Source organism: Ceratotherium simum, chromosome 5 (assembly GCF_057802395.1).
Source record: "Ceratotherium simum simum isolate JZ-2026a chromosome 5, ASM5780239v1, whole genome shotgun sequence".
Taxonomy (NCBI): Eukaryota; Metazoa; Chordata; class Mammalia; order Perissodactyla; family Rhinocerotidae; genus Ceratotherium; species Ceratotherium simum.
The window spans coordinates 34,325,922-34,352,847 of NC_141904.1; the positions used below are offsets into that span (position 1 = coordinate 34,325,922).

Below are 26,926 nucleotides of genomic sequence, written 5' to 3' on the forward strand. Positions count from 1 at the left end.
TGCTACAAACTGTGGAATCGTGTTACTTCTGCCATCCACTGGCCGACACGACGGATGCCACTTGCCCTGCCCACTTCTTATTCTAAACTGTCTTCCAAATCTAAGTCCTTTGCAGGTGCTTCTGATGAGCAGAAGTCACATATCAATATGTAACAGCAAGGGAGTCTAGGAAATGTAGAGGTCTTTCAATTCTATGTTGAAAAGGCAGGATTCACTTTGTGGGGAACTAATAACATGTGGAGAGAGTATTAAAAAATAAATGTCTACGGCCATGACTAACGGAGGTACACCACAGGAAGTAACTGGATTAATCTTAATGAGAAAGAGGAAAGTGTTCAACCTAGCTAGTAGCACTTGAAAGGAAGAGAGAGAGAATTTGGAGACATTTATGATGTAGCATTGAGAAGACTTGACTACAGATTTGTTATGGATGATGAGGGAGAAGGAGAAGGCAAGGATGACCTGGAATTTTCCATCTAATTCCAAGAATCAAACAGAGGAGAAAGAATATGCTCTGAGGATAGAAAGAGACAGAAAATGTTCAGAATGAGACATAGCTATTTTGAGGTACCTGATTCTAGATTCAATCAGCAGTTGGAAATTTGGGTCAGGAGTTCAGAAAAAAGGCCAAGACAATACAGAACTTTAAAAAACTTTAATTTTTATACTAACTTCAGCACTTTTGATTAATTCCATCAGGGCCTAAGAAGTAGCAATATTTTGGAATTTTACTTCTAACACCATACTAACACCTTATATTTATGATATGTATAGAGATGCTGACTCTTACTACTTTATAAGGCATATAGCATGTCTTCTAACAGTTAATATAATAGCTATTTCAAACTCATTGGTAAAGCAGAAGATATTATTTGGAAAGAATTGAGGTTTTGGGTTGAGGATTACCATGAAAATGTGTCATAGGAAATGAAAGAAAATTTTTTTGTAAATGAAATTTTATGGATAAAGGCATAAACCCTATGGAGACTACTGAGAAATTGAACTAAATATTCCTGGCTGTTTGTGGTTATAACATATTTGTGGAAGGCATATTAATGTTACTAAGATTATTTGAGGCTGCTTAGCCCTCAAATAGGAACTGAAAAAAGAATTAAGAGAATGATTAAGAAACAAACCAAGAATCTCTTTAGAAGCAATGCAATAGAAAATTTACTCAAACAGAGCCATGGCAAGACATAATACACATAACAAAGCTTCTCAGACTTGACTGTGAATATGACTCATCTGGGAATCTTAGTGAACTGCAGTTTGTGATTCGGTGGGGCTGGGGCTGGACCTGCGATTTTGCATTAACCATCTAAGTGGTATTGTTGGGTCCTGGACCACACTTTGAGGAACAAAGTACTAGAGAGTTTAAGACCACTTTATTAAACTAAGAAAAAGTCACAATTACTGATGCAGTATTACTGTTTAGGAAAAATAGCAAGACAATTTAAGTGGAATAAAAGATGTAACTCAGATTCTGACATAAATTCTACAACAAATAGGACACTGAAGAATATAAAGTTGACTTTCATCGCATTTTGCAGGCCTCAGAATATATCTTGGTTACATGCTAATATATAAAATTTTACCTTAGGCTATGGCCATTTCACCAGGACATATTTTATCTCAGCATGAGATTACAAAACATTTCATCAATAAGGTATATACTGAGTTTGAGACATGTTAGTGACAATAGAACTAATGGAAAGTGTACTTCAAAGGGAGTAAATTAGTTTTTAATAGGGTCATGACTTCAAACCTGTATCCTTAGGTCTAGTTGAGACGCCAGCTCTAACCAGGTGAATTCCTACAAATGTCTTATAGGAGAAAACAAATAGCCTAGAAATGTCCTCTGAGGGACCACAAAATAAAGTGCATTTTATAGCAAATTGCAGGACAAGGAATATCTACTTTCTTAGTAATAGCCAGAATCAAGGTGCCTTGTGACATATTTTAGCAATTTGCACTATAAACAATGGCCATAAGTAGGATAACAGGCAGCTTTTCTTCTCGATCACCCCTGTGGTTTGAGAAATGATTTCCCAGGCTCATTCACCAATAGGATCCTGCAAGCCCCTGAAAATGATTTGCAGCCGGGGTTTTTGGCCTATTTGTCAGTAAGAAGAAGTTTTTAATGAGAATCTTTATGACAGCTCACAGTCCTGAGTGCTAGTTAAAGCGAGATAAACATTTTGCCAGACAAAAGACGCTGCCCATAAATATTCAGACATCTGCTGGGAACCCTGTTTGCCTTACCATTTGGAAGAAGGCTGGCCTGGAATCCCGCTTCTGATGTGAATTTTAAACTTTCTGTATGTTGAAAATCTACTTGGAGGTATAGAAAGTGATTGCTGTACAAGTGAATAAAGCATTTCTTCTCCTATCACATGGCAAGGTTTGACAAGAATCTTAAGCAGATATATGGCTATTAAAACAGTTTGTGGCATGGGAAAGCCCCAATAAAAAAGCTTGCCCTGCATTTGTGGCAGTGCGCTTCGGCTGTGATATAAAGGAAATTTTGCAGCATTTCATCGGGTATGTATAATTCTTCCATAGAATGGAAATCATGTAGTGAACGCCAACATTATGGTTCCTTGGGTAGTGTATGGCTCTTAGAAGCCCAGGAATTCTCATACTAAATGACAGGAATGTCAAGCTAGCAGTGGTCAGACAGGGGCACTTTAAAGGAAAACAGAGCAATTGAATGGCTGGATTTTTAAGACCATCCTGTTGTCCAATCAAGAGATTACTTCTGTTATTTCAATTGAATCCTCTTGTCCAGTTTAAGTATGGAGTTGCTGTTAATGTTTTGCATCCCTTTAAAGTCATGAAAGCGCTGATTAATGAGCAAGCGCCAGTCACTCATTAGTCACTCAGCACCATTATGACCTGTTTCATGATAGATACTGTGCTAGGTTTTGGCACTATTAGAAAATAATAAAACATTGTGAATGGCACAGTGAACTTAGAATCCAGGAGAGAAATAAAGTATGATTGTGATCAAGGTGTGCCAAACGTTATGAGAGAAGAGAGGAGCAAGTGACCAACAACCTAGATCAGATATACGAGATGTTCCCTAGAATGTAGCATTTGATAACAATCTTAGAGCACACATGCAAACCTGGTGTAGATGCCAGTGCTCCTGGCAAAAACACCTGATGGTGCTCAGGGCAAGCTGCCCCAGGAAGCACCACTCTGGTTTGCGGATTATTTCGAGCTGAAGACAATAAGGACATTTGACCTCCCCCACTAACTGCCTAAAGAATTTGACATGGTAGCTCCTTCCTGGAACAGATCTATCATGATGGCTATAAAGATAATGTAAAATAGATGTTGCAATGGGAGGGGCACCAAGCCCTTTTTATCAAAAAACTCTATCTCTCCCTGACCAAATTATCAATAGATGACCCTGAAAAGAATTGTCCTTCTGCCCTCTGAAGTCCCAGGCCACTACCCACCCCCAACACGCTCCTCGCCTTTAGCTGCAATACTTAAGCAAGCAGCTTAGACAGAGGGACGAGTTGCTCATTTCTGAGCTTCTCCCATGTATACATGTTATTAAACTTGGTATTATTTTCTCCTGCTAACCTGTCTTGTTGATTATTTGGCCAGCCAGAAGAACCTTAAGGGAAAGGGCAGAGGGAGATTCTCCCTCTTCCCCCAACACACCAAAGGTGAGAGAGCAAGACTGTTACCTCACCAGGTCCATTTTTGCCCGCCGCCCAGAAAGCCAATCACTGAGAGGACGAGATTGCAGAGAGAGAGGGTTTAATCACAAGGCAGCCAAGTGAGGAAAACGGGAGAACAAGTCTCAAATCCGCCTCTCCAAAAATAGGGACTCAGGGGTATTTATGGGGAGGGGGCAATGAAATGATTGGAGGCGAGGAGAGATGAGGTAATTGATGATCTGCGCAAGCGTAGTCAGCCTTCACGTCTCTTTGTCTCTTCGTAGGACACATGTTCACGGACTGGCGGCATTAGCATGCCCTGAGGGTGGAGTTCCAACCTCTTGCCGTCAAAAGGGCCCAGTTGATGGGTTGGTGATTTCAATCCGGCCTGAAGTGGACAAGAGGTTCAGTTCCTGAAAAAAAATAGCTCAAAGACCCATTACCATGGTAACCCAGGCTCCAGGGAGATGTCATCTATAGGAACCTAGTGGGAGTCAGACAGCATATTGCCCAAACAGCACAGTTAACAATGAGTAAATTTATCATGCAGATTTAAGTCCTCGCCTTCCATTCTGCTAAGTTTCTAGGTAAGGCCATCCTCCCTTTCTGGTACAGGGAAGATGATACCTTTACAAGTGGAGATTTCCTTTACAAATGTAAATGTCTCCTATAAAGGCTAACCAGAACTAACAATGGGGTTAGAGTACCCGGAGATGTCTATGGTAATTGCCTTTTCTGGGGGCAGGCCTCCCATCCCAAACTCCTTTGGTCAGTTAGTGGGGGTGGGGGTCAAAATGTCATTCAGGCAGAGACATATTATGAGTTGGCAAATTCCAATCTCCCATACTTACTAGCTGCTTAATCATCAATGGCTGTTTGCCGGTTTCAAGATGGGTCAGAGAAGGAAAGATAGTTCAGTGTGGTGGGAAGAGAGGCTTCGTGTGGATTGTCTTGGGGGATTAGAAGGAAAGGTAAATTGGAAGCCATGTGATCTTTATAGAGTACGTGTACTATGCTAAAAAGGCCATCCTGAACCTATCTGTAGGAACCTTCTTTCGGGCAGAGATAATGTGGAAGTGGAGAAGAAAGGCACATTCTCATGGGTGACCCTACTGCTCATTCACTCTAAATGGCTTCTGGATAGGACAAGCAGGAATGGAAAATATTTTGATCCCATCATTGAATTGTCCTATTTACCCTTATACTCCTCCGATTAACTTACAACAGCCATAGGCTTAACAGTACCCGTGTCGTAAACATATGACATTTTTAGTATGAAATAATAATTTTCAAGATGCTAACTCAGCTGTAAAAATGCAATCTAGGCTGCAATTTGATAGAGAAGGTAGTTTAACATGGTTTCCCTTATATCTCCTCTTGGAACAAAAAAGAAGGAAAATCGTTTACGCTCATCTTGAAAGTGATATGTGTATTTTGAGGGTTATTGTGAAGGTAGGAAAATGGTTAGGAGCTGTCCTCCAATAGAAGTTTCCATTATGTAATATATTTGGTGAGTAGATATCAGAGGTTTTCTCTGTGTCTTAAAAAGTAGGGAAGAGAGCCAGCCCTGATTGCCTAGTGGTTAAAGTTTGGTGCACTCTGCTTTGGCAACCCAGGTTCAGTTCTTGGGCATGGAACCACACCATTTGTCTGTCAGTAGCCATGTCATGGTGGTGGCTCACACAGAACAAGAAGGACCTACAACTAGACTATACAACTGTGTCCTGGGGCTTTGGGGATAAAAAAAAAAAAAAAGATAGCAAGATTGGCAACAGATGTTAGCTCAGGGTGAATCTTTTCCAGAAAAAAAAAAGTAGGGAAGATGGTGAAATATATTGTGATTAAGCCATTCATTTGATAAGTGTCATAACTTTTCAGCCTTTAACCTTTATTTTTTGTTTTTTTCCCTCAAATCTGTTTAAACCAGTTTTGGAACTGTACCGTACATCTGTGTGAGGAAGGCATATACCACAGAAGCCCTGCAAAATGAAGACAAAGGACTTAGGTTGACATTAGTTTTTCTACGCAAATAGTGTGATTCCTCACATCATCTACACCATACCACATGGATTTTTATGGCACAGATGTTTGTGTATGGTAGACACCCCCTAGCTGAGAGCCACACATTGATTACATGATTGGAGTGGGAGGCTGATGAATGCAAATTCACCCTTTGTTGCTGAAGCCATAAGAGGCTCACTGAAAAGGCCCTAGGATCCTTCTACGCACACTTAACATTTCTGTTGGCTCAGCAACTATGATCTCTTTCAGTAGAAATATGAAAGGAAAAAAATATAGTAACCCTCCTGCATAATGAAATTCCTTTTCTGATTTTAACCAGGTGTACAAATTTAGCGATAAAAGAACTAATTATTCTATTGCATATTCAGTCAACGAAACCATTTGACCAGTGGGCCCCAAAGTCTTCAAATTTTTATCTCTTCTTCAATAATGTAACGTATTTAAAAGCCATTTTGCTCTATTAGAATTCTAAAGAAGCTTGTTGAAAACATCAAAAGTCACTGCTAAACAAATTTCTTCACTTTTAAGCACAAAACTCTACAAGATTCAATAAAGCAGTGTTGAGAATCCTAATTATCTGTGTACCTGCTTTGGTAAGAAATACTTCAGTGTGACATATTTACTTTATATTCTCATTCAAAATGACACTATTGTATAAATAGGTACTTAACCAATAATTGAAACCATTATTCACAGTTGAATACACATGGTGTATAATTAGGATTCTTTTAAAGGGAACTCCATGGTTAAAACTAATTTTGTTTTAGTGTTTTGTAATATTACATATTTTTTTTAAAAAAACACTTCCAATGAATGGTAACTGAATCAAAGAGCAACACAAAATGAAGAATGTTTAAGAGTAAAAGAAAAAAACTCTATTTTTACAGCTAATAGATATTCTCTTATTAGGTAAACTATGTACCTAACTCTTCTAAATTTACCATAGAGCAATGGAAAATGCCCTGCTTCTAAACATTGTACGCCTAGCCCACAGCTACACATCTCTAGTAGCAGTCCAAATATTTTGCCAATTGAATCTAATCCGTCTAAACTTAGGAAAGAGAAACCAGCTCTAGGTTGGCTGTATTTCCAAAATAAATAGCAATATAAATTTAAAGTCAAGAATAATCATATACCCATTGAAAATCACAATTATATAGTCATTGCTTGCTTTCACTGATAAATTATAGGATTTGAGCAATTGACTTAGAAGTCAAGTCCTTAGAAACCCGGTTTATATCATAAATGTAATCTCGACATAGAATCTAGGATTTGCTGTTAGTTGTAGGGAGCAGAGAGTGGATGGATACTTTGTACCATTTTCTAATTACTGCAGTTTCAAATCTTTCTCATTTTGTATAAATAGAGCTTATGAATATATGTATATACACCAGGGGTCCTGAATCTCAGCACTAATGATGTTTTTGGCTGGATAATTCTTTGTTGTGGGGAACTATCCTACGTGTTGTAGGATGTTCAGCAACATCAATGGCCTTTACCCACTATGTGTCAGTAGCACCCCTCCCCAGTTTGACAACCAAAAATGTCTCTAGACATTGCCAAATGTCCCTTTTAGACATTGCAAAATCGCCACTGGTGGAGAACCACTGGTATAGGCACATACACAAATACTTTTTATTTTAATAGTTTTCGTAAATATGCTGTGGTGGCATTAGTAGAACTTTTTACATCAAGTGAATTTCAGATCTCATCTTTAAGGATATGGTGGTTGAAGATATTAATAAATGCACCTATACAGGCACCCAAACACAGTTTTGAAATTGAACTCCCCTTGTGAGAAGAAGTTTTTTCAAAATCTTTGGATTGCTCCATTTTGACTAGTGATCTCAAAAGAGCATATCTAAGTATCCTTTGATTTGGAGTTTTGTTCTTTCATCATTCTTCCAACCAATATTTGTGAAGCATACCTTATATGCCTCATGCTGTAGACAACACTAAGACGCTGTAAATAGACAGTGGTGAACAAGCAGACATGACTTCAGCCCTTTTAGAATGAACAACCTAGATAAAAATGTTGGCAAATGTTAGCCCTTTTTTAATTTAACCGAACAATTAGTGGTGCTGGTGTATAAAATTGATTCACAAAAACTGTTTTGAGTACTTACTGCCTGTAATTCCTGTTTATAGTGGTCACAAAGGTGTGTAAATATAACCCTTGCCCTCTTGGAAGATATAATATTGAAAGAAGCAATTAGAGATTAATAAAGGAAAGGAAGGGATTAGTGCTAAAATGGAGTCCTAAGGGCAGTGTGGCTTCCAGTTTGCCGTGGTTGCTCATCATTCTCCCACACTTTCAGCATTTGGCAGAGATCATTCCAAAGTTGAAGCCCTCTCTATCAGCTTTGCACAGCTTTCTGGATTTCAAACGTATATTTTTTTAAAGTCAGACTGCCCCCTCCAAGTTGGTTGGCAATTTATCTAGGTAGTTGAGGATTAAAGAGTGTTTCTAAGGATAGAGGCCTTTCCTCCTCCTTTTTTTCTCTCCTCATATCTGTCCTTCTTCTTTTCTTTCTTTTTTTTTTTTGGTGAGGAAGATTGGCCCTAAGCTAACATCTGTTGCCCATCTTTCCCTTTTTTGTTTTTTTCCTTTTTTTGTGAGGAAGATTAGCCCTGAGCTAATACCTTTTGCCAATCCTCCTCTTTTTTGCTGAGGAAGATTGGCCCTGGGCCAACATCCATGCTCATCCTCCTCTACCCTATATGGGACACGGCCACAGCATGGCTTGACGAGCAGTGCACAGGTCCATGCCTGGGATCTGAACCCACAAACCCCGGGCTGCTAAAGTGGAGCACATGAACTTAACCACTACGCCACCAGGCCAGCCCCCAATCTTTCTCTTTTTGCTGAGGAAGATTGACCCTGAGCTAACATCTGTGCCCATCTTCCTGTATTTTGTATGTGGGATCCACCACAGCATGGCTTGATGTCCAGTGCATAGGCCCGCACCTGTGAACCCTGGGCCACTGGAGCAGGGCACTTGAGCTCAACCACTGTGCCACTGGCCCTGCCGGATACAGCTGCCCTTCTTAAACCTTGCCTAGCACCTCCCTCCAAAACAACAACAACAACAAAACCCATGCCAACATCAACAAATGAGAACGATTAAATGTTTCAAATACTATAAGGAATGTTGCACACTAATATTGTAGGACACTACATTTGGAGAGCTATTTCCCAAGTTAAATGAAGCACCTTTATGCCATTTATATTATGAAATCATCGTTGCTGTTCGAAAACCATTTATACTAACTGGTTTACTTGTAAGCTCATATCATTCTCTGCACTCCCACTTTACATGTGTTATATATACTCTGGTGTACACAAACTCAACTAGATAGATATTTATTCTATAAATATTAAAAACTGACAGAGAGGCAGGAAACATACAGATGAGAAAGAAAACAAATGACCTTAAACCATATTTTTTTAAGTCGTGCAGAATGAGTACTATAGTCCTATAGTTTTGTATAAGTCACTATAGGAAAAGAATATCAGATCGGCCACCAACATTTGACCTGAGGCATCTAGATATGACACTAAGGAAGAAGAAGGGTGATATTTCTTTTTTCACTTATATTTTCCAAATAATTTTCTTACCTTTTACTTTTATAGTCCTATGATTTCAAGTTTAAGACTTACTAAGAGTACAAATAGGAAAGATTCTCAGATGTGCCATGATACAAGCCAAACTGATCAGATGCAAACATGTCAGAGCATCAGGCTTAGGCCTGAATTATCCAGATAATTGTCCAATTTCAGTTCATCAAAAACGCAGGCTTGGCATCTGCATTTTTAAACAAGATAGAATGTGATTATTACATAAAGGCTCATGCCCTATCACAAGACTGGTTTAAAACAAATAATTGAGAAACAGTATAAATAAAATAAAACCAATTCCTTATATTTAAAAACCATAATGTTGGCTTATACAATAGCAGTTTATAGACAGAGCACACTTCTCAAACTTTAGGGTGCCTCAGAATCATCTGGAGAGCTTATTAAAACACAGATTACAAGGCCTGAAGCCCAGAGATTCTAATTCTAATTTTAATTCTTGATCTGCTGCTGCTCCAGATCATACCTGGAGTGGCACTCGCCTAGAATACTGACAGTGACAGGAATGTTCATGCAGGTAATTCTTATTGTAGTCCATGTCCTCACTTATTGTAGTCTAAGTCCGTAGGTTTTAAGCCAACTATGTGTGCTCTTGATGGGAGAGAGACTGCACATGTTTTCCCCAATTTGCCAGTGATCTTATGATTCAGTTGGGAAATTAAAATATTGATGAACTCCTCAAGACTTAAAATTTCTTTCAAATATTGGCAGAAAGTTAACAACACAGATGCTTTTCTGGCCTTAGGTCAGATTTTACTCCATATCAATGATCTTTGGAAACTTTATCCGAATTCCTGTTGAAATTGTTTATTTCAGAGCTAGGATGACCAGATCCAGCCTATGTCTCTTGAGCGTGAGCAGCATTGTTTTGCAGAGGCAGTGGCTAAAATAGACCAGACATTCCCATTGGCTGTTTGGTCATTGTGCTTTTTAGTGGAATTACAGCATGTTACAATATTTTTCTTTGCAGCTTAAACATTGAGCAAACCCAGACATCCGGAGATGCTAAAATGAAAAATCTGTTTCCTCTTGCTTTGCAGTTTGCCAAGTGAATTCCGTCAGACAGCACATTCTATACATTTCAAGTAAATGAAGTTACCCTTAATGTGTTGGCAACATCTGTCACAAAACACTCTTCCGTCTATGGCTTAAATGCATTGGATAAGAATGGATTTGACAGTATATTTAACGAGGCATAATTATGGTTGAGGGCACTAGTTTTGCTGTAACAACTATAGGTTTTTCTTTTCCTTTTTTGTTCTTTTTTCTCTCTTTTTTCTTTTCCTGTTTTTATGTCCTATACAATACAAAGGAGATTCTGTCATATTTGATGAGCGAAGTGGCTGGCAAACGCCATTCTTTGTTGTGGATAACCTGTACTTCAAACTCGCTAAGTTGTCTGTCCCCATAAAGTATCATCCAGAAAATCTGTTTCTCCAAGGAGTTCCTGCCGACTACTTCCAACTTATTCACAAATTGTAAATTTCTTCCATCCCATGAGACTGTTAAAGAATTTATTTTCTTAATAATTTGTGGGAATCTTTTTTTCACTGAACATTTTTACTGAATATGAACAAGAATGTATGTTCTTACATGTCCTTCCCCAAGAATCTTTATTTTATTGTTCATTTATTTACAATAACTGGTCTGGTTAAGAAAGAAATGTTTCCCTTACATTGTTTCCCACTCCGTGCCTAGTACTGCTATTTACAATTCCAAATTATGACAAATCCTTTCCCGCTCTTCCCTTTGATTGTCAGGTTTCTGGTTTATACACAGAAGCAGCACTCACTCGGTGGCATCTGTAATCAAATGAGTCCCCAAACACTTTCTGCGAAAGGATTCTCTAAAGAGACCCAGACAATCCTTCCTAAATTAATTCCAAATGCAGGCATTCAATCCTTCTATTTTTATCATGCGTAGATTTTGATTCATCTGTCACATGCTCACATATCTCATTTACATATTTCCTCCCAAACAAAGACTGAAGTCTACCTCTCGCACTACTGGGGAGTGAGATCACCCCCAGGGCATTGAGAAGAAAGTATCTTTACCAAACACAATTTGATCTTTATCTCTGATTTATGACCAAGGATCTTTTATGTGGCCAGAGCAGGACGATTAGAATTGAGGGGTTTCCGGGATTGTGTCAGTGTAGCTGTATGTTGGAATCTCTAGGGGCAAATATTCTAAGAACATAGCCTAAGTCTCAAGTTCAAGAAGAATATTGAAGTCCTGCACCTGCGAAGGATTAGAATATTGTGAAAGCGCCACTTTTTGGTTGAAAAAAATGTTCCAGGACTTCTGTCTTAATGCTGAGGTCATTCTATAGGTTACCCCTAATGGATATTAAGAAGAACCCCAGTTCTTCTTAAAGTGTTTACTGCTGGTCGGACACAACAAATACCTGAAAGGAAGGCCAGTAAGTTTTTTTTTTAAGAGGAAAAAATAAAGATGCTTTTGTTAAAGAAATTCAGGCAGCAGGAAGGAAAAAGGATGTGTCTCTGCATTATAATTAAGTAAAAGCTTATCTTATGTCTCTCATTCAAGAAGCATCCTAATGAATGACAATTCACAGAAGCATCAAGAAATTCAAACAATACAAATGCACAACTGTATATTTGCAAGCTACAGACCTATAAAATAACATATATATCTTCTGATTGATTCTAGCTCAAAAGTCCAAAGTTTTAAGAACAAAGCTGTCTCTATATATCAAACATTTCCAGATATTTGGCTCAATTTCTATTCTCCCTTCATATTAATGGAGGAGGAGCCCATAAGGAAGGCTGAGTGATAGCCTGATCTTTTAACAGATACAGTTAGGAAGTTGGATTTGGATAATACCACTAGGAACTGATTATCCTGAGCAAAAGTGTTTTAGAACACATTTGCTTGTGGGTAATTAATTTGGGTGCTGAGATCCTGCCACCTACATGAATCTGTCCTAGTTTTGTTTCTTCAAAATGTTTACTTATGTGGAATAAAGGGTCACATAGTGAGAAAAATAACGTTTACAGAAAAAATAGCATTCAGGTACATAATCATTTTATTACCACTGTGTGTTTAAATTACTTGTTATATGAAGAGCTTCCCCCTTTATTATCATCTTTAAAATAAAGCATTGGAATTATAAAATCTCAAAGATTTCATCCAATCCTATCATTTCAATTAAAAAAATATATATTGTTTCATTCTCTAAGTTAGTCAATTAAGGCAGAATTGTAGGATAGAGGAAAGGGGTAATGTGACCTGACTTCATGCTTCACTAACCATGTAATACTTTGTATATGGACAGAAGTTTTCTAAAGTATCTATTTCTTGCATTCCCAACAGTTATAAGAAATCAAAAAGAATATTCTAGAAGAAGACATTTCCTACCATCTGATGAAACACTTGACATTTTTGCAAAAAAAAAAAATTTTAGCAGTGTTGCATTTGAGTAGCATTTAACAGAGTTCAGTATTCTTCTGTCAAAAGCACACATAGAAAGAAAGTAGGTCAAAAGATTATGAGTAAAAACATAGGAAATAGTAACTTTGATTTTTATAACATTTATATTAGATTTTAACGTGTCCCTCAAAGAGATCCAGTTAAGAAACCCATCTGGGGGCCGGCCCCGTGGCTTAGCAGTTAAGTGCTCACGCTCCGCTGCTGGTGGCCCGGGTTCGGATCCCGGGCGCGCACCGACGCACCGCTTCTCCGGCCATGCTGGGGCCGCGTCCCACATGCAGCAACTAGAAGGATGTGCAGCTATGACATACAACTATCTACTGCAGCTTTGGGGGAAAAATAAATAAATAAATAAAATTAAAAAGCATATGAAAAGAAATTACAAAAAAAAAAAAAAAAGAAAGAAACCCATCTGGACCAGCATTATCCCCCTGGTGGTAGACTGTATTGATGATCAAGAATTATCCATATAAATCATGGATAAATGGCATAAATTTAAGTCTTATTTAATATCAAGAAAAGCTAGAGAATTTCCATAGTATTCATATTTTTCAGAGAAGTTTGTATTTAGAACAAATAGAGAGAGGATATATATGTTATCTTGGACTGCATTCTACATTGAATATTGGAATTGTAAATGACAGGCATTTTAGACACATCACAGATAAATCACATCAGAGGAAAAGAAGTTACTAATGCTGTATATTTAGATGCCGTATATTTAGATGAACGCAAAACAACATGGAGGGATGTAAAAATCATACATTGTTGAATTTAGCCTTTTCAGTAAAAAGTAAACACATTTGATGTTAATGAAGTTACTGTGTTTAGTTTTTAAAAAGTTTCCTTCCTTGTGGAATGTGTTTTCAAATGAACATTGTATGTGCTTGTAGGGTGCTGTGATCACGCCGACAATGGACCATCCTATGTCAATGCAGCCAGCCAACATGATGGGCCCCCTGACACAACAGATGAATCATCTTTCGTTGGGCACAACAGGAACGGTGAGTTGAAGGGTTATTTTGGTTTGTTTTCTTGGACTTCTTCAATAAGATGCAATACTCTCTGTTTTCACTGCCATTATTAGCAAAACTGGTTCTATGCCATTAACTAACACACCTTTCAGGTTCCGGTATGAATAAACTGCATTCTGCATGCATATTCAGTTCCGGGGCACGTTTACTCACATTGACAAGGCTGGAGGTTCTACTGTGTTGCATTTAAATTTGAGTTACTTCTTGTTCTCAGGACATAGTACACCAGGCATAATGTCTGTTTTTGGAAAGGTGTCTTTATGCATGCACCTGCGAATCTAGACCTTGTAACTTAATACACTTGAGCCTGGTTTTCTTTTCCTAGATGCCTACCACTCAGCTCATATATCATTCCCAGGTTATTCTTCACAAGCGAGGGACCAACCCTGACTATGACTAATATTTAGGGCTTTTTATTTACTGTCAATGTTTAAATCGATAAAAAGGAATTGAGAACCTGACATAATCGAGTTCTTTTAATTTTTCCTTTGAATATGTCGACATAGATGATGTTGAAAAAAAGGAAAAGGATCTAATGTACTTGATCTTTTTTATAGGTTGGGATATTTTTGACTAGCCATTATTTTTCCTTAGGGAACAAAATTATATCGAAAAATGCCTATTGCAGCCTCAATTTTATATCACGAGCCGTTTGAAATTATTAGCAAAACTTTATGTTTGTTTGTAAAAAAATCTATTGTAAGACAATTCCCCAAATGCTCAAGAGGGCAAATGTCTAATACAACCTGGAATACTGCAACTTTGCTAATTACCATTATAGAGAACAACGAAAAACATTAAAGCCAACCTCCCATGTGACACCATTGGTAACAGTTTTATTTTCCATAATGTTAATGCGGATAATTTTGTCATTTTTAAAGATATAGAAAGAAAAAATGTATTTTGTTCTGACTGAGGCAGCTTAAGTATTATAGAAAGAGCACCGGACTAGGAATTGGGAATCCTAGATTCAAATCTTGACGGAGCCCTGTTGTTTCTATCTGTCCTTGGGAAAATAAGATCCTCTAGTCTCAATTTCCCTCTGTGTCTAGTTGAAGTGTTGATATGATGATATATGGGGCCCCTTTGACTGTATGCCTCTATGTCTTTAAGCCTGTATGTCTCATAGTTACCACTTCTGTGATTCTTCACAGTTATGCTGGCATCATCTCCAAATACCTACATACACTACGGACGCTAGCTACTGATTGGAAATTTTACCTTAAAGCAATGACTTCCTTGCCACATGGATATGTTGACTCAAAGGCTTTTTGGAATATAAGCAATTTCTGACACGTCCACTGAGACCTCAATAATCTGTTCTAAATAGAAAGGAAGTCTATATACCTAATGGAAAGAGTCACATTGTTTTGATAAAGAAATTTGATTTTGGGCCGGCCTGGTGGCGCAAGCAGTTAAGTGCACGCGTTCCACTGCGGCGGCCCGGGGTTCGCCGGTTCGGATCCCGGGCATACACCGATGCATCACTTGGCAAGCCATGCTGTGGTGGTGTCCCATATCAAGTGGAGGAAAATGGGCATGGATGTTAGCCCACGGCCAGTCTTCCTCAGCAAAAAGAGGAGGATTGGCAGATGTCAGCTCAGGGCCGGTCTTCCTGAAAAATAAATAAATAAATAAATAAAGTAAAAAAAATTAGTTTTATTAACATAAACAAATTACCTATCTCTAAGACCTCAGTTGCTGAACCTATAAGAAACAGTTGATACCTTACCTCTCTGAAGGCTTGGGTTTGATCAGATGATTTCTTAGTTCTATGACTAAGACTTTTCAAAGTCATATCTAAGACTACATTTAACTGTACATTATGGTACAGCTAACTTTCGTCAGGAAGATTGTGAAGATAGTATTTCTACAGCTTTTAACAACGCATAAGGATTATCTGTAGTCACTTTGCTCATTTACTAACAAAGCAGATCCCAAGAACAGTATTGGGAAGCCTGAACTTTCTCATGTTCCCACTACTGATTTTTCCTTCATTTTAGCCTTCCTCTCCTTAAATGATCATAAATTCTGAATAAGTGAAGTAATGCTATCCTGTTGTATTGAAATCTGATGAAAGAGGGAGTTATAATGCAAAGCATAGAAAGAAACACTTTATAAATCCTACTCATTTGAATCAAAAGCACAGCCAGCTGACTTGCTGAAGTTTCAATTTGCAAGCTGGAAAAATACAAGAGCTAAGTTGATTGAAATATGACTAAATCCTTTAGGGAATTGAAAAATAAGCTAACATATATAGAACAGAATCGGAATTACAATAGTTATTGATTCAATAACATATTATGATTAGTATTTGAGCATTTTCAACAAGAACACATTTATACAAGACCACAGTTTTTACCCAGCTAGTAATAGCAAGATTATTCAATAATGATATATATCCCTTCCCTTTCTTAGAAAACAAAGTTTTAAGCATGTGGCTTATTTTTAACACCACTTTCGTCTAGTTTTTTTTTCATTCTTCTACCCCTTCAAATTTGTACTAAATAATGCTTAGGTACCTTATAAGCTTTGAGTAAATTGATGTTTTGCAAAGGTTTAAAATTTCGTAAGGTTCTGGAAAGGCAGAGAAAAAACAATATTACTTTGTTGATTTATTCAACAAAATATCCCTGGGTATGTTTAATGTCCAGAATACAATTTCTTAAACTGTCACTCTTACACTTTGATATGCCATCATAGGTTCATTTTATCTGTATTTTTGATTGGCATTTGAAGTTGCTATTATGCCATTGAATTGATTCATTTAATCAAATTTCCCCACCATATTGCATCTTTTTAACATACTTTATCCAATGCTGGGAAGGTGGCCTGGTGTCATGGAAAGAATAGTGGGCATTGGAATTAAACTTGAGTTCAAAATCTGGGTCTCCCCTTATTAGCTGTCCATGTTTAGGTAGGTTACCTAACCTCTCTGAACTTTTATTTCCTCTTTTACAAAGTAGGGAGAGTAATATTTACATCTCAGGGATGTTGAGATGTTAAATGGAATGATGTATGTAACATACGTCAGACAGTGTGTGACACCCAGTAGATGCTTATCAAATGAGCCATCCTCACCCTAACTGGTGAGGAATCTAGCCCAGCTCACCAGAAGGGATGTAGGACACTATCAAGTCCACAGTACAACCCACTGGCCTGCTCTGTTTCGTTTGACATAATTTATTTCTTTCAAGTTTCCACTTGTTTAGCTTCTGACATGCTCTTTCAGGGCTGTAAACCCAAAAGTCTATAGAGGCCAGCCAAGTCACATTAGTGAATAAAGTTGACAAAGTTGAAGCAAAAAACTGAGAAATATATAGTCAAATTTGGTCTGTATTTACCTATGTCACAAACACAGTCGTGTAATATAAATATACATGATATTGGAGATTATATTTTAAATTAGAGATTTTTTTAATGCAATAATGATAATATCTCTGCCTGACTGTTGGATGAACCATTGGGAGAGTTGATGCCTTGGCAGCCTGGGACACTGATGCCTCATCTATAGAGGGCAGCCATTACTCAACTCCAGACAGCTACTGCTACATGGGTATACAGACCCAGGGTGGCCTCACCTTACAATTTTTCAAAATAAGCTAAATATTTGGATTTTAGTGGGAAATTTTGCTATATTTGAATATTGGACCCAGTTTGTTCTAAGAGTTCTCAGTTTGTAACTCCTGCCCAAGGTTTTCCTGGTTCTCCTCCGACCTCTCTGACCATTGCTTCTTCTTTTCTTTCATGTGCTGCTAAGCCAAGGCTTCATTTTTTAATTTACTTCTCATTCATACATGATTTCCTTAAGCAAGCTCATTCACTTTCATGGTTTGTGAACTCTGCCTTCTATGCTAAAGACTTCTAAGACTGAGTCTTTAATGCTAACCTTATCTTAGAATTTTAGACTCGTTTATCCAACTGCTTGCTATATATCAGTGTAAGTCTGCCACTGACATCTCAAAATCAGCACAATCCAAATTAATCTCGTGAGCTTCCCCAAGCTTCCTCCCCACTGACACCCTTCCTCTTATATGTTCCTGCTCCTTATTTCCTTTCAAGCTAATCCCATGACCATTTGCCCAGGTAGTCAAAAGCTACACCCAGGACTCAATTTAGACTCTTCCCTTCTCCCTCACCACCATATAAATTACTTTTCAAGTCCCACCAATTTTGTACACAGACATTTATCAAATACATCCCTTCATCCACATTTCTAGAGTCTCTGCCCTGGACTTCATTTGATTAATTGTAACACTCTCCTAACTGTTGTTTCTGCTTCCAGTCTCAATTTGCTCTAATCCATTATCCACCATGTTGCCACAGCCAGTCAATCTAAAATTATCTGACCATGTCTGTCTCCTACTAGTAACTTTTCAGAGGCTTTCAGATGTTTGAGCTCACTGAACTTCTGCAAAACAAAGTGTGAGCAGTGACAAGTCAAGATTAAGACACAGCCTAACCTCTTTTTCATCTTCACAAAATTAGATAGATTTGGTCCCCCATAACCTCAAATTTTGAAATGGATGCTATGTAGTTTAATTAACCTTTCTCTACCATTTGCCACCTCAAAGTTTATTGTTCAATTCTCTACCTATTTTTAAGATGAACAGAGTCTGCAGGCCTTAAAAGAAATGAATTTTATGCAAGAAGTGTAACTGTTTTACTCCAGGTCTCTGCTGACCTTGAAGAATTTTCTAGCTCTCCCGCTTTTGTTTATTTTTTGTCACAGGATTCCCTAGATAGCACCAAAGCCCTGTTATCCATAATTTCTTATCACTCTATTGTAAGCTTTAGCAGAAACCACTGGGGATTTTACTGTGTTATGAGAACCTCCAAATTGCATGACAATCTTGTTTTACAAGTTTCTTATCTCCTTTTCATTTGTTCAGTTGGTGGTCACCAGTGGCTTACTATGTCACCAGCATCTGTTGAAAGAAATAAAAAGTTTTTGTTCTGCGGGCTCCTTATCTGCAGTTCTGTTTGTGTTCTCCAAACCACTGGTGATTTGTGACCTCATTGGATTCCCATAGTGTAACCATAGCTACTCACAAAGATAATCTTGTAATTGTACTCTATTTGTTCGCCATAGTTCTCTAACATTTTTCGGTCACACTGTTCTTTCTTCATTGCTCTAAAATCCTGACAGTATCAGGTGAAAATCCTGAGTTACTCATTTTGCTTAAAGATTGTCTTTTTTTCAATTATTAGCTATTAATATAATTATTAAGACTGAGAGTGATAAAAACAACATGCAATGTTAAATGGAGTCATGATTAAGAAATAGTATCATAAATTCATAAATGGTAATGAGTACATCTCCTTAACTGGTTTTTCAGGAAAACGTATTAATTAATTAAAAACAGTCAAATACAAGAAAAAATAGATAAAAGGGAATAGTCTTTAAAAATTTGTTTAGCCTTACTCTAAAATATATGAACTTTGAAGGTAGTCTTATAATATAAACAACAAACAAGTAGGCATTATGTGAAAGTCTAGTATTATGAAAATTTATTTGCAAATATTAAGCTTTTGCTATTTAAAAAGTGGATTCTGAGTTCGAATAAATTAGCACAAAATACAAAAGCCCCAATGGATAAAATGCCAAAGGACATGAACAGATAGTTGATAAAGGAGGAAATAGAATGCCAAAAAACTTAGGAAAAAAGTAGTACTCAAAGAAACAGTGATTTAATCAGACATACACATGTTAACTCATGAAATAAATTTATCAAAATAATACACATTGCTGATGAAGGCATAGGGAAATAAACATACCCAATCAGTGATAATGTAATGATAGGAATCTAAATTTGTAAAAGTGTCAGTTGAATAGCAGGGTGGGCAGATAAGACACTTCAAAACAGCTCTACTAATTGACCACGCAGTTATAGTTTTGAGAAGCTATTCTATGGAAATATTCTAAAATAACAGAAAAGCCTTTATACCACAAAAATATTCAGCCCAGTGTTCCTTATAATGTCTATTAAGGAAGATTGATTAAATAAATGATAATCTATCCATAAACCAGACTGTAATACAGCATGAAGTTATATGCGTCTAAAATAATTAGGAAAAGGATTATTTATAATCTTAAATCAAAAAACAGGATGTAAATATGCACAGGTATAGTATCAACTATGAAAAAATATTTATGAAACAAGGCTGTAATAAATACAAAACAAGTGTGGTTATTTCTGGGTGATGGGATTAGAGATAACTTCTATGTTAATCATTATATTTTCTGCATTCTCCAAGTATTCAACAATGAGCATGATTTACTTTTATTATTTATTTTAAAATGTTATGAAGTTATTCTTGGAAAATGACTAGTGGCATGGTCTTAAAATTAACTTTTTTTTTTGGTTTGTGGTAATAATGATTGCAGTTTTTAAAAAGGTACTAGGAAGTACTACTACTATTAATAATGTAGTTGGAGACCCTTTAAAAATGATTCTACTAATTCTAGACTTGGGGATTATAATCAACTCACTAGTTCACATACCTGTTGCAGTAAACAAAGTAACTCATGCCTAAGGTTTATTTGCATTTGAATCTTTGATCAATGTTTGCTTTTGCTGATCAAAGTGCCTTGCAATATTCAAGTTTTAATCTATCTTCTCACGTGCCATTTATTCATGCAAGAGTGATTAATATTGTCCTTTTTTGGCAAGGAAATGGAAAAATTTGTGATAGTCCAAATTAAGTTCTCAAATAGATGGATAAATGAAGTTTGAGGTTTTCATTTTTAAAATGGAATAATGGTCGTATGAATAAGGGTCACACAAGAGCATCTATTTAACCATGTTTAGGCAGTGTATTTGAATGTGAGCAATATCTGGTCCCTTTTACACAGTTTACCCCTCCAGGGGGAGTTGGGGCTAGGTTAGAACTTTCCATTTGTAGGAGGGGGGCCTTGGGCCATAGGGCATCTCCCACTTTCCTTTTTAAGATCTCTGGCTAAAGGAGTTGTGTTATGCTAAAAGCCTCTTTTTCATCTTCAAAAAAAAGCAGATATATTTGGTCCCACATAACCCCAAATTTTGAAATGGATGCCATGTACTTTGATTAAACTTTCCCTACCATTTGCCACCTCCAATGTTATGACACTTTGGAAAAAGACAACAATCGTCTGTTGAATAGATTCTGTTCTATTTATCTCTGCTCTCACAATTCCAGCACACAAGGCTCCTTGGCCTTGACTGACAACCACTGGGATCAGAGCCGGGCTGAGTGATTAACAATGAAACTGTACCTTCAAAATACATCAGCCTCCATAGAGTATGGGAATGTGCAAATTTTTCATTTATCTCTTTTAAAATTTTAGTTCTTTCTTTTGTTCTCCAGGACTTCATTTCATATAGTGCTCTGGGCCCCTTCCAGGTGGGCTGCCTTGTAGAACTTTTGTGTCAGCCAGAGAGGGTAAAAATTTCACATTGATTCCCCAAGGGAGGCACCAAAATTATGACAGACTGAGGAAGATGACAATGTTCTGAGGCAGACTGTACTGTTCCAGCTGTCCGCACAGAGCCTAACAACACATACAGTGTGGTAGTAATGGGGACCATTGTATCAACTGTAACCCAGGGGTCATAGTGCCCTAAGGGCTTGAAGGCAGGGGACTTAGGCAACCATATGACATACAGTGGGCACTTCCAAGTTTTAGAGCTAAGATTCTATTTTATTTTCTTTTGTACTTCATTGCATTCTTTCTCATGCTCTTTTCATTCAAAGATTCAGTCCCAAGACAGGATTATGATACTCCACCAGCTGTTGTGTCAGGTAGGAAAATTCTAATTCCTTTAAGATTTGATTGGAGGGGAGAGACGGAGGTTGCTTGGTTTTCTCCAACACTCTTTAAAGCAGTGATTCTCAACAGGGCTGGGTACTGGGAATTGGAATTTTAGTTCCAGGGTAGGAAGATAGCTTATGTGGTTCAAAAAAGTATACTTAACATTCCAATCCAGTATTGTGTATGCAAAATAAATATGTTGCTTTTGAAATAAAAAGTTAAAGCTCAAAGATATTTGGTCTGTGAAGGATACACAGAAAATAGAGTCTATGTTCTGTGTATCAGTAATTCTCAGTGTTAGAAGGGTTCTTCAGAATTTCTGGGAAGTAAGAGAAGGATATTTATGTTTATCAAAAGAGGGCACTGATTAATAAAAACAGTTTGAGAAGCACTGCTTTAGAGACCAGAATTCTTCTGAAATCAGAAAATTATCCTATTTTGCTTGCTCAGCACCCAGCATAGTGTCTGACTCATAGTAGGTGCTCAATATAATTGTTTGTTGAATGAATCAAAACTTCAAATTTGTTCCAAAAATGGTATTTTGGATATTGAAAGAGAAGAAGCTGCCAATGTTCCATTTGTACAACAAAGCGGCAGAGGTTGATTTGAGAATACATTAGTGTCTTGAGGATTTTAATTAGCCATTTTTATGTTGGTTCATAAAATTTAGTGGTGCAGTTTGTAATAGGGTATATGTGAAGAGGTGTATTCGTATTTTGAACTGCACAGATCTTCCTGTGCTTTGATCTTAATTTTGAATTTTGGTTTCTTGCAAAGAGGAAAATGGGCACAATTTTTCATTTTTGCTGATTTTTTAAACTAAATAAAATACTGGCAGCCCGAAGAGCTTTGAACTCTTTGATCCTTTGATGTGTCAGATGATGAGGACATAAAATCCAAACCAAAAAGGGCATTGGAGAGACAGAGCAAGAGATGAAGGCCAGTAATAGAACAAAAGAGCCCATGGGGCAGTAGAATCTGGCAACTGAACGGTGGTTTTCAAGCAGAGAACATCGTGTTCTTGGCCACCGGGTGTGCTTGACCCAGCATCTGAAGGGTAATCCTTTTCTCATGTCTTGTGGACTTGTTTAATTATGCTCATGGCTGAATACTCATCCCAGAAGTTCAACCGAGAAACAATGAGTTAGCTTTCAACTGTGAACTCACTTTGGTCCTCTTGGAGATCTCTACAAATTTGTCACTAATTAAAATATCACTTATCTTTCCCCAAAGTGTATTACCTGTCATATCTTAACATGCCTGTTTCATTTAGGATATGGGACCCTGGGAAGATACTTTGTTTAATGTATACAGCCGTTGCTTTGTTTAACGTGTGGCATCATTGTTTAATAAGAGGCATCTACTCTTGATAATTCACCAATATTAATAATAATAAAAGACACAAACTGGAACTTTCCTTCAATTAAGTTTCCTGATTTCATTTTTAAGAACACAGTGGAAAAAGTGATGAAAACATCAAAAACACTTACTAGATATCAGCCATGGGTCAGGCTCTACGTAAATCAATTGAGACAGAACATCTGGCTACAAATCTAGGCTTGGAATTCCCACCTTATTCCACAGACAGGTGCCACTGAAGGTTCTTGAGCAAAGGAAGGACTTGATCAAAGTAGTGCTTTCAGAAACAATCTGGCAGCTTCGTATGTGCTTGAGGAACAAGAAACAGTAATCACACAGAACAGTTAGTAAGCCTAAATATGATATTAGACTAAAAGAAAATGCTAAGATCCCAGCAATGAAATACAAAGGAGGAGACTAATATAGAAGTGACAGAAAAAATAACATTTTGGGGGATTTCTCAGTTGTTTTCCCTTCTAAGATTGGATTGGTGGTTTGACATCTTATAAATTTGCACAGACTTCTTTGGCCTCTTTGATCTACCTCTGAATGAAAATACACTTGCCTGCCTAAAATGTTTGTTAATTGTCTGGTGAGCACAATTTGAGTGACTTTTGAAAAATGGCATATTTTTTGCCCAATCCTTGACCAAATAAAGAAAGTGAAAGTGGGCAAGGTGTTATCATAGCTCCTTCCATATCTCCCAACATGCCAATATTGAACAATTCAAATAGTAATCAATTCTCTGCCAGTGTAGGAGCCGACTAAACTGCCATAATGTATCAGAGTTCAAGATATCTACTTAGTAATCTACAGAGACATAACCAAACCTAATTTCATTCAATCAATATATCAAACATTTATTGAACACCTTCTGAGTACTAGGCACTATACCCAAGTCCTGGGGATACAAAGATGAATAGAAAATAGACCATTCGTAGAAAATATCACAGTTTAATTTAATGTTGTTGTTGTTGTTTGTGATCTTTAAATGTATAAATTTTGGAGGAACTAAAATCTAGAATCTAACTAAAGAGAAGATCAGAATAAAGTGAATTCTGAGCTGGACTTGGAAGGATGAATAGGAGTTTACAAGTTGAACAAGAGTAGAAAAGGTCCCTGAGGTGAATGGGACAGGATCTCTAAACTCTTGGAGATAAGAAACAGCGTAGAGTGATTAGGTGACAGTAAGTCATTGGCATTCTTGTGGCAAAATGTCACAATGGCATACACTGAGGCTGGGTCAGGGTAAATCATATTTTAGGCAAGGACTCTTTCCTCTTTGAGTCACCTGTCACCTTGTTGTTTTGTTTATTCAAATAATAACTATTGGGAGCATACTATGCAGCAGTCACTGTGTTGGGTGCTAGGAATGCAACTTCCCTCTAAGAACCTAGGGTCCAATTAGGAAGTTAGGTATAAATAGGTGATTACAACACAGTGTCATAAGTGCTTCCATATGGACAAATATATGATGTTTAATTTTTGTAAACTCTACAATAAGATGCCTGAGTTCAGAATCTACTTGTGTCATTTACTAGTTGTGGAACCTTGGAAAAATTACTTAACTTCTCTGTAGCTTAGATTACTTATCTGGGGAAATAATAATAATTACCTCATAGAATTGTTGTGAGCATTAGATGAGTTAAAATATACAGCCTGCTTACAACAGACCTTGGCATAAAATAAGTGTTCAAATGTTATTAGCAACAACTATACTAATCATTCTTGCTATAAGATACTATGGTGGCAGAAAGAAAGGACAACTAACATACAGTAGAAGTCAGAGAAGGTGGAAGAAACATCTAAACAGAGACATAAGGACATATGGGAATTAGCCAAGTAAAAAATAAGTTGGAGGGGAAGAGTTTCAGACCCAGGGGGCAGCATATTCAAAGGCTTATGGGAGGCAGAGTATGGCAAATTCAGGGAACTGCAGCAGGTTCAATAGGGCAGGGATACATAAAGAGAGATGAGGAGTGGGGAAATAAGCTGGAGCAATATCACGAGACATGGTAACTTGAACTCTATCCTAATGGCAATAGATATACACTAAAAGGTTTTAAGTTGGAGAGTGACATGGTCACTCTGGATATAGGGTAGAGAATGCATTGGAGAGAGATAAAACTAGAAAAGAGGATCAAAACTCAAGAATACAAGTACAAAATCAAGCTGGCATGTGCTCAAGTTGTGGAAATGAGAATGAAAAGTTGACAAATTTGTGATATATTAAGCAGGTAGAACAGACAGGACTTGGCAACTGATTGAATGGCAGGATAGAAGGAAAGAGAAGAGTTAAAGGTAGCTCTTAAGCTCCTAGAAACTCAGTGGCCTAAAGTGCCATTTGCTGGGATCTGAACCAGAGGAAGAAAGATCAAATTTGGCAGGAAAGAAGCCAAGTTCACTGTCCTACATGTTGAGTTTGAGGTGTCTATGAGGCATCCAAATGGAGATAATCAATAGATATTTTGATATGTGTGCCCGGAGCTCAGCAGACAACTTCTAGCTAGAGGTGGATTTTGGAGTTACCATGGAATTAAGTCATGTCAGCCAGAGAATGTGCTTAGAGTGAAGAGAAGTAGGGAGATCCTTGAAAATAAAGAATGGTCAGGAAAAAGAACCTAAAATAAAGATTGGAAAAGATAACTATAGACATAGAAGGAAAATCAAGAATATGAGATTTCAAAAGAAATCAAAGCAAGAGAGTATTTCCAAAGAGAGGGCTGTCCAGTAAGATGAATCCTGAGAAAAAGCCACTAGATTTAGTTACACAGAGGTCACTAGTGAATTTGATGGGGCAGTTTTAAAGGAAGGGCAGAGTGTGAATGTCCTTCAAGGTATGGATGTAATAAGCGCCAGAAATTCAGCAAATTTGGCTTTGAAGAGTAGAGAATAAATAAACGGAACAAATGGAGAATGGAAGTGATTGATTTTTTTTTAAGATGGGAAATAATTTGGTCATGATCGGAAGAAGCCAGGAAAGAGTTCTAAAGTTTGAAGATGTAATTCATAAAGGCAATGACTGATAGAACAAGGTCACTGAGGAAGCCAGACATCTCTTCTAGGAATGCGGGAGGACAGGAGGGGATGATGTGTGTGCATGTAAGTTTGTACATGAAAGAATAGGAAGCCAAAAGATTTTCTAAACGATAAATACTATTTGTTTTTATATGAAGCATTAAGTGACATCTTCTCAGAGCGAGTGGGAGATGGCAAGGTAAGGGACTTAGGGAGAACGGACATTTGGAAAATTGTAGAAAGTTTGAGGGGCAGTACAGGGGATCCATTTGAAGCTATAGACTGTGGATTTTTGTGGTACCAATCTGTGAGGATGTTTGATTTTCCACAGTAGTGATCAGTAGCCAAGAAGGCAGACAGGTAGATTAATCCAGGGCTAAGGTTTTACTGAATGGAGTGAGAAAAAGGGCAATGTGTGCTGACGAATATCAGCAAGAGAGTGATTAAGTGAAGAACTGTAGTTTCCAGAATGAATAGAAAGAGAAAAGAGGTCAGTAGGGGATGGGAGAGAGAGAAGTTAGAGACTAGAAGTCTTAATGAGATGTATGGACTGGTCAAAAGTGGAATACTTAGATTTAAGATTTTGGATGATGACCTATTTCTTGGCGAAGTCAAGGTCATGAGAGCAGGTAGCCAAAGTAGACTTGAGGTGAAGATGACAGAGGTTAAGGAAATCAAGCAGAAAAGTGTATCAGATCAGTGTTTTTCAGGGTGTTATTTGTGTATCAATATGACACTTAAAATGATTTTAAGAGTACAGGGACCCAAACTTTTCATTTTTACTTCATCAGCTGTGTAGTTACTTTAATGTGAATTTGAATAACATAGATGAAATTCATCACACTCATGACTTAAGGAATACTTTGCTTAGGAAGAGTCTAAGGTAAATAGTTAAACAGTGAATACCTTTTTAAAAAATAATAATTCAGGAAGAATA

At 37.4% G+C, this 26,926-nt stretch overlaps 1 protein-coding gene across 9 annotated transcripts in view; it reads left to right on the forward strand.

The window, feature by feature from the left end:
- RBMS3 (RNA binding motif single stranded interacting protein 3) overlaps positions 1-26,926 on the forward strand; it is a 674,890-nt gene that overhangs the window by 595,820 nt on the left and 52,144 nt on the right. For 6 of the 9 annotated variants that reach the window (XM_014790089.2, XM_004419451.3, XM_004419446.3 and 3 more), the window contains 2 exons: positions 13,680-13,790; positions 21,555-21,602. In XM_014790089.2, the coding sequence (XP_014645575.1) occupies positions 13,680-13,790; positions 21,555-21,602 (159 nt within the window). The remainder of the gene's footprint in view (positions 1-13,679; positions 13,791-21,554; positions 21,603-26,926) is intronic. The other 3 variants (XM_087430659.1, XM_087430658.1, XM_004419448.3) reach the window with 1 other exon arrangement.